Source organism: Gossypium raimondii, chromosome 4, assembly GCF_025698545.1.
Source record: "Gossypium raimondii isolate GPD5lz chromosome 4, ASM2569854v1, whole genome shotgun sequence".
Lineage (NCBI taxonomy): Eukaryota > Viridiplantae > Streptophyta > Magnoliopsida > Malvales > Malvaceae > Gossypium > Gossypium raimondii.
In genome coordinates, this window is record NC_068568.1 from 17,708,444 (window position 1) to 17,721,611 (window position 13,168).

Consider the following 13,168-nt stretch of genomic DNA (forward strand, 5'->3'; position numbering starts at 1 on the left):
CCTGCTTGCTCTCTTTTTTACACGGTTTTCTTTTGGGAAAAAGAAAAAGAAAACAAATCGGGTAAGAAATTTAAGAAGGCCCAACTCATGGACAGCCAGACAGCAAAATCTGCCTTCATTTATATTTTCCATTTTATTTTTTTAAGTATGTTCTGAAAAATAATACAAATTATATATTTTATTTACTCAGAATACATCAAATAATGAAATATGAATAGAAAATGCAAGTAATACTTGTCTAAAATAAATGACAAGTTTTAACAATATATCTTTTTCCACGTTATGTGAATCTATTTAATAAGATTTATAGATATGTAAGTTTCAATTAGCTATGATTTAATTTTACATTTGTCAACAATTAAAACAATATTGAGTAGATTGTTAGGTGTTTCTCTTCAAATATAGCATCTAACTTTATATCATATTTATAAAATTAAAATAAAAAAACTTATTTACTAAATATTGGATATTTCCAATGCATTTTAAATAGTGAATTTCTCTTACACATTTTACCTATTTTTTAATTTTACTATCTCTTGAATCTATTTCAGATGCCCATATTTAAGTTAGCACAATAATTGAGAAAAATTTAAAATATATTAAATTTTATAAAAAATGCAAGTAAATTATAGATTTATGGTAAAAACATGTTTGCCCAAATATTTGAAAAATGACTACTCAAATTAAAAAAAATTGTGAGAAGAATTAACTAGACTTATAGTAAAATAATTTTTATTGATAAAATAGTACAAAATTAAATAATTGTGTTAATTAATTTCAATTTTTATTTTATTTTTACATTAAATTAAATCCTTATAATATGAGTCTTATTTTACAATTTTGATAATTTGACTCATTAAATTAATTAGTTGAAAATCAAAATAATCTTTTAATTATATATAAAATGTGTTAGATCAATTATTCTTATTAAGTTAAAAAATATAATTTAATCTAAATTGTAGGTGTAAAATAAAAGGCTTAATTCCACTATGCATTCACCAATTTGCAATTTTGCATATGCATCTAACTGCTTGGAATTCAATAAATTTAAATAACATGAATTAATATATATTAATGTCAATTTATTTTATCATTTATTTATTATATTTTTATTGAAGCTGTGAATTTGATCCCTACAAAAGAAGTATTCGATAGGCTCATTTGAATTGCCCAATCAAACAACTCCATTTTAAGCTCTCCTTAATTGCATTTGTAAGTACCTTGTATTACTTACATGTTTTAGTTTAATACAATATTTTTTGAGATAAATTCATTTTAGGGATTTGAATTAAGGCATAATATCTTACATATCTCCTTTTGATATTACTATTTTAGGTTAAATTTGTTCATTTAATTATATAAGTAACACGTATCTTATTTTTTTAAGATATAAATAAACAAACATAAATAGTAATAAACAGATTATAAGAAACACATAAACAATAATAGTATTAATTATATAATTAAACAATAGTTTATTTTAAATGATTTACTAAACCAGCTTTTAAACTAGCATGAATATAATTAGTTTGGATATGTTTCATTTATATTAGGTTAATTTAATAAAAAAAATTTAAATTTTTATTAATGTTGATTTATTCAACTTAACAAACGAATATAAATAAACAAAGATCCAACTTATAAACTGTAACAGCCCGATTTTGGGCCTAGTTAGAACAGTAGTTTCGGGACCACAAATTCGACGAGGAAAAAAAAATATTTTTATTATATTTTTATGGTCTACGATTTCATGGAATGATTTTTTGAAAATTTCGTTCGAAAATTTTGACGTTTGGGCACTCAATTTAATTAAAAGGACTAAATTGTAAAAAGTGCAAAAGTTGAGTTCTACATGTTAAAAGTGTCCAATTGTTATGAAATTTTAAATTAGAGGTCCTTAAATGGAAATTAGACCATTGGTTAACTTTTTTGACAAAAATAGACATGAGATAAGTGAAATAGGATTTTTTAAGTTGGGGGCATTTTGGTCATTTAGTAATTAAAAGAATTAAAAAGGCCGATGTCGAAACTGTTTTTGAAAACAAAAATTTGAGTTGTCGACTTTGAAAAACAAAAACTGGAGTCGCCACTGATCCTTTATTAGGGTGTGATCGGCTCACCTTAAAAATTATTTTGGTCTGTGAATTTTAAGAAAACAGGTTCGGGAGTCAGTTACGCACGAGGAAGGGTTAGCACCCTCGTAACGCCCAAAATCGGTACCAAATTGATTATTAGATGTCTTAGTGTCGAAAGTTTAAAAAAAGATTTTAAAATAAGTTTGAATGATGAAATTTGCAAAAGGATAATCAATTGTTCAAGTCATGTAAAGAAATTGAGTCCCAATACGTTAGGGTACAATTCCTCATAATCCCCGAACTCTGAATATCACTTTTATTTTATACGAAAATCTTCATTCCAAGAAAGTAACATGCCACACCCAATACGTTAGGGCACAACAAGTTAAGTTCCCAAAAATGACTTTTTATGCATTTTGAATAAAAATATTCTCGGTCATTTAGGATTGACAAAGAAAATCAGAACCCAATACGTTAGGGCTCAATTCCCCTCAAAAATCCCAAACTTCCAAAAATGCTTTCATTCGAAAACCTTTAAATAAAAAAAAACTTTGATGAATGGTTAAAACCAAAATATATTTTCAAAAGGGTATGTTAAAAGGTTAATATGTAATATGATACAAATCCTTTAATTTACAGCATAAATAAATATTTGCAAATGTATACATACAAATACATTATACAAGTAACTTGCAAATATGTGTACACATATATTTAATACGCCTATACAAGGAAAAAAATGGAATGGAGTGTATCAATCAAAACTAATAAAAACATGCATATATATATTTGAAAATAAAAATGTATATGCATATGTATATGAATATATATATTTACAAAATAAAAAATATAAATATGCATATAATATAAAGTATATAAGAGTTAAGAAAATAGAAAAAACGTATGTGTAAATTCATGCACGCATTTATAAAGGCTTAAAATTATATACACATAAAAATAGAATATACATATATATATATATATTACATATAAAAATAGACGTATATAATAATAATAATAATAATAATAATAATAATAATAATAATAATAATAATAATATTAATAATATTAATAATATCAATAAATAGAATAAAATAAAAAATGACATAGCATAATTATGAAAAAAATGGATTAAATTGAGTTACAAACAAAACAATGGGGCAAATTTAAAATAAAAAAATTCTTAAAAAAGAGAAAAAGGGACCCACTCAAACGCGCGCGTAACCATGGAGGACCAAAAGGGATATTATCCCATCCTTCCAATGCACTGCGCAAGGAGGGACCCAATTGAAACAAAAAGAAATATGCGGCCTAAATTTTAAAAAACAAAAGGGCTTGACTGAAGCGCGTTGCAGCTAGCAGGGACCATTCGCGCAATTATACCATCCAAGGTCCATGACACGCGGATCCTCCCCGGGTCGGGTCACCGCATGGTATAGCCCTATCTGTCGTCGTTTTGGGCCATGAAAACAGCCCTATCTGACTGCTTCGCAATCGTTTCAAAACCCAGAAATTTTCCAAAATCCACTCATTTTCCCTTTTTTCAAACAGCAGAGGAGACCTCTGCTAGGGTCTCATACCCAAACACCCCCTCAGCGCCGCCGTTCACGCCTTCGCCTCAAGCCTCGGCCCTCCGCCGACCTCTGATTCGAGCGCGGCGGTCGTGGGCTTCACCGGCGAAGCTTCGAAGGTAACCCCTCACCCCTTTTATCATTATTTTTAAAACGAAATAAAAAAAAGGAAAAAAATAACGAAAAAGAAAAACAGAGTTAAATTTCACCTTGAAAAAAAAATTTGCACTTCGTGTTTTCTTTTCTCCTTCCTTCTGTTCATACAAATCTAGGCTTTTATAGCCTACGAAAATACATTAGTTTACTATCCCTCTCTTTTGTGGACTCTTAGTCCGTTTTTATTTGCAGGTAGTTGTGCGAATGGCGCGCGTGGAGGGGCTGATCTCCGAGTCCTACGGCGCTTGGGGAGGTTGCTGGCGGCGGGGGACCTCTTGCGGCTAGGTTTTTTCTTTTAATTTTGATGTATTGGGCTGTTTGCTGCTAGGTTTAGGGGTTATTGGGCCACTTTCTTTTTGTGTTTAAACCCAGGCCGATTGAGCCTTATTACAGCTGCCCCTCTTTGCTCATTGACGTGTAACGGGAATAGAGCAAAGACTACAAGGCCCAATTATTCCTGGTCTTACTGAGCCTTAAACTTTTTCGATGCTTTTCTTCTTTAAGTAGCTTCATTCCTTCCTACTGCATCTTCAGAGGTATAGGAACTAGAACTTTGACCCACTCCATTGCAATGTCAGGGAGATAAGACTTGTAGCTTCAATTTGCTCTGCTACAACTTAAAGATAAGTCTGATGCGATCTGCTCTACTGCAACTTCAGAGAGATGAGATCTGTGGTCTTAATCCACTCCATTGCAACTTCAAGGAGATTGGATTGGTTACTTCTGTCTGCTCCACTGTAACTTCAGGGAGATAAGACTTGTATCTTTGATCTACTTCGCCACCAGTATGGGAAGACAAGATCTGCTTTCTTCGATCTACTTCACGCCAATACATGAAGACAAGATCTGCTTTCTTCAATCGATTCCACTGCCGACCAGGGAGATAGAATTACTGGCTTCAATATATTCCACTGCAACTTCAGGGAGGTAAAATCTGCCATCTTCGATCTGCTCCACTACTGCTTAGGGAGGCAAGATCTGTAATCTTTGATCACTTCACTGCCAGTATGGGAAGATAAGACATGTATATTTGATCCACTTCGCTACCGATATAGGAAGACAGGACCTATTATCTTTGATCTACTTCACGCCAGTACATGAATATAAGATCTATTTTCTTCGATCTACTCCACCACCAGTATGGGAAGACAAGATCTGTATATTCGATCCACTTCGCTACCGATATAGGAAGACAGGACCTATTATCTTTGATCTACTTCACGCCAGTACATGAAGATAAGATCTATTTTATTCGATCTACTCCACCACCAGTATGGGAAGACAAGATCTGTATATTCGATCCACTTCGCTACCAATATAGGAAGACAGGATCTGCTGCTTTTCAACCTGCTCCGCTGTTGCTCAGGGAGATAAGGTTTTATGATTTCGTCGATCTGTTCTCTGGGGAACATGACCTGTATAATTCACTTTATGAACCTAATTATGCCTAATGATTAGGATGTCATGATCCAATGAATCAAATGCTCCTAACTAGGCATGTATGAATGACATTTGAATGCTATGTCATGAAAAATGAATATTGAATGTTTAAAATCATCATTGCTCATTAAGGTTTCCTTTGTGATAACAACGCTTCGTCAAAACTTGAAAATTTTAATCTTGACTCTTGACTCCTAGATATCTCCGACTTTTTAACTCGGTGAAGGTCTAAACAATAGTCTTGTTTCAGGTTCCTGAGCTGTTTAAAGATTTCCAGAGTAATATGAAAAACTTCCTTTGTGAAAGTTTTACTAATCTATTAATCGTCATTCTAATGCAACATGCTTGCGAAAAGATCATAACGATGAATAAAACAAAATTAATTTGGGAGCATAGCACGCAATGGATTGACAATGATAGAGGAATTGTCTGGGGATATTTATATTGAAAAAGAAGAATGAAATATTCTAAAACAACGAATTCAATACAAATACTATGATCAGGTGCCCCAGATATCTCTGCTTTGAATTTCTCTGTACAAACTTTTTGAAGACCCTTCTGAATTCAACACGTGTTTAGAAGATTCACAGTAGTTTGTTGATGCCTCAAGATGTCGTCTATTCCTTTCTACCGATTTAGGTACAGCAAGACTATCACGTGCCAATCAAAATTTGAGCCGCCCTTTTCGGGTTTTCAACTCAAATCCCCTTTGGTCTTAAGGTGCCCTTTGCGGGTTTTCACCTTAGCCTCTCCGTTTTTTTTTTGAAATCAAAGCGCCCTTTGCGGGTTTTCACTTTGGTTCCTTCCCCTCTTCAAGTAAAGTATCTCTTGACCGAATCTGAATTTACTGGATTAGGCAAGTTTTTTCCATCCATTTCAGCCAGGATCAGGGCTCCTCCAGAGAAGGCCTTTTTTACAACATAAGGACCCTCCCAATTCGGCATCCATTTCCCCCTAAAATTCTTTTGTAGAGGAAGAATTTTTCTCAACACCAGGTCCCCCTCATGAAATTCTCTGGGTCGAACTTTCTTGTTGTAGGCTCGCATCATTCTTTTCTGATACATCTGACCATGCTGAATAGCCTTTAGCCTCTTTCCCTCTATTAAGTTCAACTGATCATATCGAGATTGAACCCATTCCGCTTCATCCAATTGTAGCTCAGTCAAAACCCGGAGAGAAGGGATTTCAACTTCGATGGGCAAGACTGCCTCCATGCCATAAACTAAGGAGAAAGGCGTTGCCCCGGTGGAGGTCCTGATTGACGTTCGATAAGCAATGAGGGCAAACGGTAATTTCTCGTGCCAGTCTCTGTAAGTCTTAATCATCTTCCCCACAATCTTCTTTATATTTTTATTAGCCGCTTCCACTGCACCATTCATTTTTGGGCGATACGACGATGAATTGTGATGTCTGATCTTGAATTGGCTGCAGACTTCTGCTATTGAGCTGTTGTTTAAGTTCAACGTATTTCGGATATGATTCTTTCAGGCATTCCATACCGACATATGAAGAGGTGAAGGAGGTGCATGCATTTTATCACCATAGATTTGACATTTATGGCACCTTTGGGAGTAATTGATGCAATCCCCTTCCATGGTGGACCAATAATACCCGAATCTCATAATCTGCCTAGCCATTGTGAACCCACTGGCATGCGTCCCGCAGATGCCCTCATGGACTTCCTCTAGAATTTTCTTTGCTTCTACGGCGTCCACATATCTTAGCAGTACCTGATCTTTTCCCCTCCTGTACAAGATCTCCCCATCTAAGACGTAATCAATGGCTAGTCTTCTCAGAGTTCTCTTTTCATTCTCCATTGCCTGGCCAGGATACTCACGATTTTTTACATACCGTAGTATATCTTGATACCAAGGGCTATCATCAATTTCTCCTTCTTCAATATTGTAACAATGAGCCGGGTCTTCATAGATACTTATTTGGATTGGCTTCATATCCCCATGTCTGTTCAGCTTGATCATGGAAGCTAAAGTAGCTAGTGCATCAGCCATCTGGTTCTCATCTCGTGGGAGATAGCAAAAAGTGATGTCCTCAAACTCCTTAATCAATTCGAGGACCAACTTTCGATAACTGATTAATTTGGGATCTCTCGTTTCCCATTCACCCCTGAGCTGATATATCACCAATGCTGAATCTCCATAGACCTCTAGCACTTTGATTCCTCGCTCTATAGCTGCACGAATACCCATGATGCATGCTTCATACTCTGTCATGTTGTTTGTACAATCAAAATCCAATTTGCAAGTGAAAGGATAATGATCACCATTCCGGGACACTAGGACTGCCCCAATTCTATTGCCCACGGCATTCGAGGCTCCATCGAAGTTTAACCTCCAACCGTGACTTTCTTGTAGATTTTCTTCAGTAGCCGCTATACACATCAGGTCTTCATTTGGGAAATCAAAACTCAACGGCTCATAGTCCTCCAGAGCTCTACTAGCTAGAAAGTCAGCAATTGTACTCCCTTTCACAGCCTTTTGGCTCACATAGACAATATCAAATTCAGACAGTAAGATCTACCATCGGGCCATTCTCCCATTCAAAGCAGCTGACTCCATCATATACTTTAACGGGTCTAACTTTGAGATTAGCCAAGTCGTATGGTATAACATGTACTGCCTTAATCTTCGGGTTGTCCAAACCAAGGCACAACATAACTTCTCAATAGGCGAATATCTCATTTCACAGTCAGTGAATTTCTTGCTGAGATAATATACTGCCCTTTCTTTTCTCCCCGTTTCATCATGTTGGCCTAGCACACACCCCATGGAATTATCAAATACTGTCAGATACAATATCAGCGGCTTATCTGGGCTAGGTGGTGACAGCACTGGAGTGTTAGACAAATACTGCTTCACCTTGTTAAAAGCTTCTTCGCATTCTTCATCCCAAGTACCAGGATTATGTTTCTTCAGAAGACGAAATATAGGGTCACACTTCTCAGTCAGTTGTGAAATGAACCTAGCGATGTAATTCAGTCTTCCGAGGAAACCCCGAACTTCTTTCTGAGTGCGAGGTGGAGGTAAATCTTGTATTGCCTTGACTTTGTCTGGGTCAATCTCGATTTCCTTTTCATTGACTATGAAGCCTAGCAACTTTCCTGACCTGGCCCCAAAAGTGCACTTCGCTGGATTAAGCTTGAGCTGGAACTTTCTCAATCTTAAGAATAACTTTCTCAAGACCCGCACATGTTCGCCCTCCGTTCTAGATTTCGCGATCATATCATCAACGTAAACCTCGATTTCCCTGTGCATCATGTCATGGAACAAGGCTACCATGGCTTTTTGGTATGTCGCTCCTGCATTCTTCAATCCAAACAGCATCACTTTATAACAAAACGTCCCCCATAACGTAATGAACGTAGTCTTTCTCATGTCTTCAGGATGCATCTTTATCTGATTATACCTAGAAAAACCATCCATGAAGGAAAACAGTGAAAAGCCCGCAGTATTGTCTACCAATGTGTCAATGTGAGGCAATGGGAAATTATCCTTTGGACTAGCCTTGTTCAAATCCCGATAATCCATACACATTCGTACTTTCTCATCTTTCTTTGGAACTGGTACGATGTTAGCCACCCACTCAGAATACCTGACTTCTTGCAGAAATCCGGCATCAAACTGCTTTTGGGCCTCCTCCTTTATCTTCAACACGATATCAGGCCTCATCATTCTGAGCTTTTGCTGCACTGGCTTGCAATCTTCTCTTATAGGGAGACGATAGACTACCATGTCAGTACTTAACCCCGGTATATCCTGGTATGACCATGCGAACACGTCCTTGAACTCTCGGAGTAATTCGATGAGGTCCTATCTTGTCTTTGCAGAGATATCCGATCCGATCTTCACCTCTTTACCCTCCTCTAAGCTCACAATTTCTATTGATTCCCTATGAGGTAGGATTTGCTTCTCGGCCCTTTCTACCATCTTCAATAAGTCAGGAGACAAACCACAGTCTTCGTTGTCTTCAAAATCATGCGATCCCTCTAAACACATGTTTCGTTCAAAAGGAGACTCTAAATTTGTAAGAGTGACATTCGCATCATTGATATCGTGGGACCTGTTATAGGTATGAAAAATAATATGGATTCAGGAATTTGTTTGGTGTAATATGGTCATGAATGAAATGCAAGTGTAGTTTAAGAGAAACTTAAAATAACTACTCTTATGGAAAGAAAAATTTGCTCCAGAAATGACTGCAAACATGAACTTTATTAAAATAACGATTTTCTGAACATGAACCCATTTCACAAAGGAATCCTTATCACTTCTAGGTTAAAAAGCAATAAGGGTGTTTTGGACATTATTCTGAGGAAATCCTAAAAACTACAGGTATTTCTTCTGCAGTCCAGTTGTTTAGCTCCCTTTCCGACTCGTAAGGACGAATATCTGGCAAAGTTCTTCCTCGCGTCGCTTCTTCATACACGGCATGAATACTCTCTAACTCCGTGTTAATACTTTTGACCCCTAGCATTCCTTGATAGACGAATCCTCCCGATACAAAAGTCTTGGATAGGTGAGGAAAGGTCATGGGTTCCCATTTGACTTCATCACCTGTCAAGCGAGCCATTCTCCTCACTCGCTTCTTTTCCTGCTCTATCCTCTTCGCTTAGCATCCGCTTGTATCCTAAGCCAAACGGTCCGCTTGTCTTTCAACACTGGAGCCTCAACTCTACGAAGATATCTCCCCAATCCTCTTCTCAGCAAAGCTCCCTTTCCAACAGTCAACTGCAGACCCATCTCTGTGGTCCTGGATATTCTCGGCATCGGGATCTTGTTTCCCTCACGGATGAATGTTGCATTTACAAACTCCAAGGAACGGAAAGAGCATTCGATTGCATCATCGCTCGTTTCTAGATAAGGCGCATCGTTGGTCACAGATGCAATGATATCTTCTTCAGCATCTATCGTCACAACCCTGCCTTCTGACACTAGCTTCAGTTTTTGATGTAACGATGAAGGTACCGCACCTGCTGAATGAATCCATGGCCTTCCTAATAGGCAACTGTAAGAAGGCTTGATGTCCATAACTAAGAAGTCCACCTCATAAATAGTTGGGCCAATTAACAGGGGAATGTCAATTCTTCCCATGACCCCCCTCTCAGTACCATCAAATGCTTGAACCACGTTCTGACACGACTTCATATGCGAACTATCCACAGGTAGCCTGTTGAGCGTGGATAGGGGCAATACATTTAATGCCGATCCATTGTCTACCAGAACTCTCGGTAATATGCACCCTTTACACCTTGCAGTGATGTGTAAAGCTCTAGTAGATCCCATACCCCAGGTGGTATTTCATCATTGCTGAAAGAGATGAAGTTATCGGTAGCTTATATTGCTTTACGGTCGATCCAACTTGTTAACAGAGATATCGTCGGCCACATAAGTTTCATTTAGCACCTTCAGTAGTGCATTTCGATGTCCCTCCGAGTTTAGGAGTAAAGCTAGCACAGATATGCGAGCTGGTTGTTTGTGCAGCTGCTCCACAACGCTGTACTCGCTATGTTTTATGAACTTCAAGAACTCTCTAGCTTCCTCCTCCTTGATTGGTTCATTGACCACCAATTCAGGTTCGACCGCCTTCTTCTTCTTTCCAATCGAAGTTTCTTCTCTTATTGGCTCTACTCGAGCCTTCACCTGTTCGTCATGCCCTCCTTCATCATGGTCCTCTTTATTAATTACATCCTCCTTCCCTGGGATTGTCACATTACAATTGTAATTCCAAGGAACCCTCCTGTTATCCTTGTAAGTAAACACGGTCGGTTTTTGAATGATGACCTTCGGTGCTACTCGTGCTCCAGCCTCACTATTCTTAGATTGTGAGATGATGATCACAGGATGGTTAGCCTTTAGAACTCCCAATGCCAACTCTGACGTACATACATGACTCTCCTTCTGCATTCTTTCACAAAATTCCATCTCCTTATTATCTATCATATCCTGTACCACGGCTCTGAACTCCGTACACTCTTGGATTTCATGCCCCATTTCACAGTGGAACTCACAGTAGTTCCTCCTCTTCTCACAGCTTTCTTCTGAAGCAATTAGCCCCCTTTTCACCATCTCTTTCCAGACCCATCTCAAAGGAGTCTTCAAGTCCGCAATGTATGCCTTAATTTTTCTGTCCTCGCCCATCATATTTATTCCACTATCAGTATGGTTTGGTAATGGATTTTCTGCTTTGGTGGCTTCATCAAATTTAACGACACCCATACCAATGAGCCTTTCAACCAACTTCTTAAAGGCAGTACAGTTTTCTATGGAATGCCCCGTAATTCCCGCATGATAGTCGCACTGTGTATTTGCGTCGTACCATTTGGAGTACGGGGGCTGTAAGGGCTTCAGATAGAAAGGGGAAACTACATGTGCGTCGAATAAGTTTCGGTATAATTCCCTATACGACATAGGAATTGGCGTGAATTGGGGCCTCTCCGTATTTCGCCTTGTACCGACCTCCTGTCTCGACGAGCTTTGCTGATTGGCAGCCACCTTTCCTGGCTGACTCACTGTTACTGACTTCGGGTAACCCTTGTTGTACATGCTAGCGTTGTTCACCTTGTTTTCCTTCCTCTTCGAAGCTGATCTTCTGTTACCCTCTCCAGCATCGATCTTCCCACTCCTGATGGCATTCTCAATCATCTCACCGTTCATGACTATGTCAGGGAAGCTTTTTGTGGCACTTCCTAACATATGTGTAACGAATGGTGCCTTCAGGGTGTTAATGAACAACATGGTCATTTCCTTTTCCAAGAGCGATGGCTGAACTTGGACCGCGACCTCCCTCCATCTCTGCGCGTACTGCCTAAAGCTTTCGCTCGGCTTCTTCTCCATATTCTGAAGGGTGATTCTACTAGGAGCCATATCTGTCACATGACTATATTGTTTCATGAATGCTTGCGCCAAGTCTCTCCATGAACCAATCGTGGCACGACTCAACTGATTGTACCACTTGGATGCTCCCCTGCAAGGCTGTCTTGGAAGCAATGTATTAATAGCTGGTCATTATTAACGTATCCAGCCATTCGCCTGCAGAACATGGTGATATGAGCCTCTAGGCAAGTCGTCCCATTGTACTTCTCGAATTCAGGCATCTTAAACTTATGAGGGAGTACTAGATCTGGCACTAAACTCAGCTCTTTTGCGTCAATGCCTCGATAACTTTCAGTAACTTCCATCGCCTTGAACTTCTCCTCGAGCCACTTGCATCTCTCCTCTAACTGTCTCGGTAACTCCTCCTTCACTCTTTCCTTCTCAACCACTTCATCAAAGTCAGGAATGGCAGAGTTAATAGGATTATTTTTGGGATTAAAACCCGGCCCAGTTTGGAGGTTCGAAACACCAGCTCGAAATTGCTGAAGCATGATGGTGACAGTAGATTTGCGCGGGTATTCAGCTTGAGCTCGTTCATGTGGAGGGGTGAAACCTGGAGGATAGAAAAGTTCATCATCATTTCCCTCATCGACATCTGCCATGGGGCCCTTTCCTTTGTCACCTCCCTTAGTTATCAGTCGGGTTAGCTTTGCCACTATATCCTCTTGAGATTCCCGCATCTTCTCAGACATCTCTTGTTTCATCTTGTCTAACCGCTCCTGCATTTGTAGCTGAAGCCGGTCTTGCATATCCTTCTGGTACTGTTCAAGCTTCTCTAATCTCTGATCCATATCTTTCATCTTTGCTCGAGTGCCGTATCGGTGTCGGGTTGGTTGGTTGGTTTCCAGGTTAACTGAGTAATGATTTTAACTTATTAGGATTTAATAAAGGTCTTTAATGCATATGATGCGATGCTAATGCATATGATGCGATGCATGAGGTGAATGCAAAAAAGGAGTTAATTATAATTCAATTCCACTCAGAAAACTTTACTAGAGAAAAAATTTCTTTACATAAAACAGCTATAAATACGGCT

The 13,168-nt window shown here is 38.2% G+C and overlaps 2 protein-coding genes across 2 annotated transcripts; both read right to left on the reverse strand.

Moving 5' to 3' along the window:
• Positions 1 to 6,054: 6,054 nt before the first annotated feature.
• On the reverse strand, positions 6,055 to 9,255 carry LOC105784959 (uncharacterized). Its single transcript, XM_052629190.1, has 8 exons — positions 9,109 to 9,255; positions 8,676 to 9,015; positions 7,978 to 8,558; positions 7,322 to 7,776; positions 7,094 to 7,204; positions 6,854 to 6,988; positions 6,268 to 6,496; positions 6,055 to 6,150 (listed from the first exon to the last, which is right to left on the reverse strand). Exons 1-8 carry the CDS (start codon positions 9,253 to 9,255, stop codon positions 6,055 to 6,057), a joined length of 2,094 nt encoding a protein of 697 aa, XP_052485150.1.
• Positions 9,256 to 10,602: 1,347 nt separating this feature from the next.
• Positions 10,603 to 11,901, reverse strand: LOC128040441 (uncharacterized). Its single transcript, XM_052629191.1, has one exon. It carries the CDS (start codon positions 11,899 to 11,901, stop codon positions 10,603 to 10,605), a length of 1,299 nt encoding a protein of 432 aa, XP_052485151.1.
• Positions 11,902 to 13,168: the final 1,267 nt, after the last annotated feature.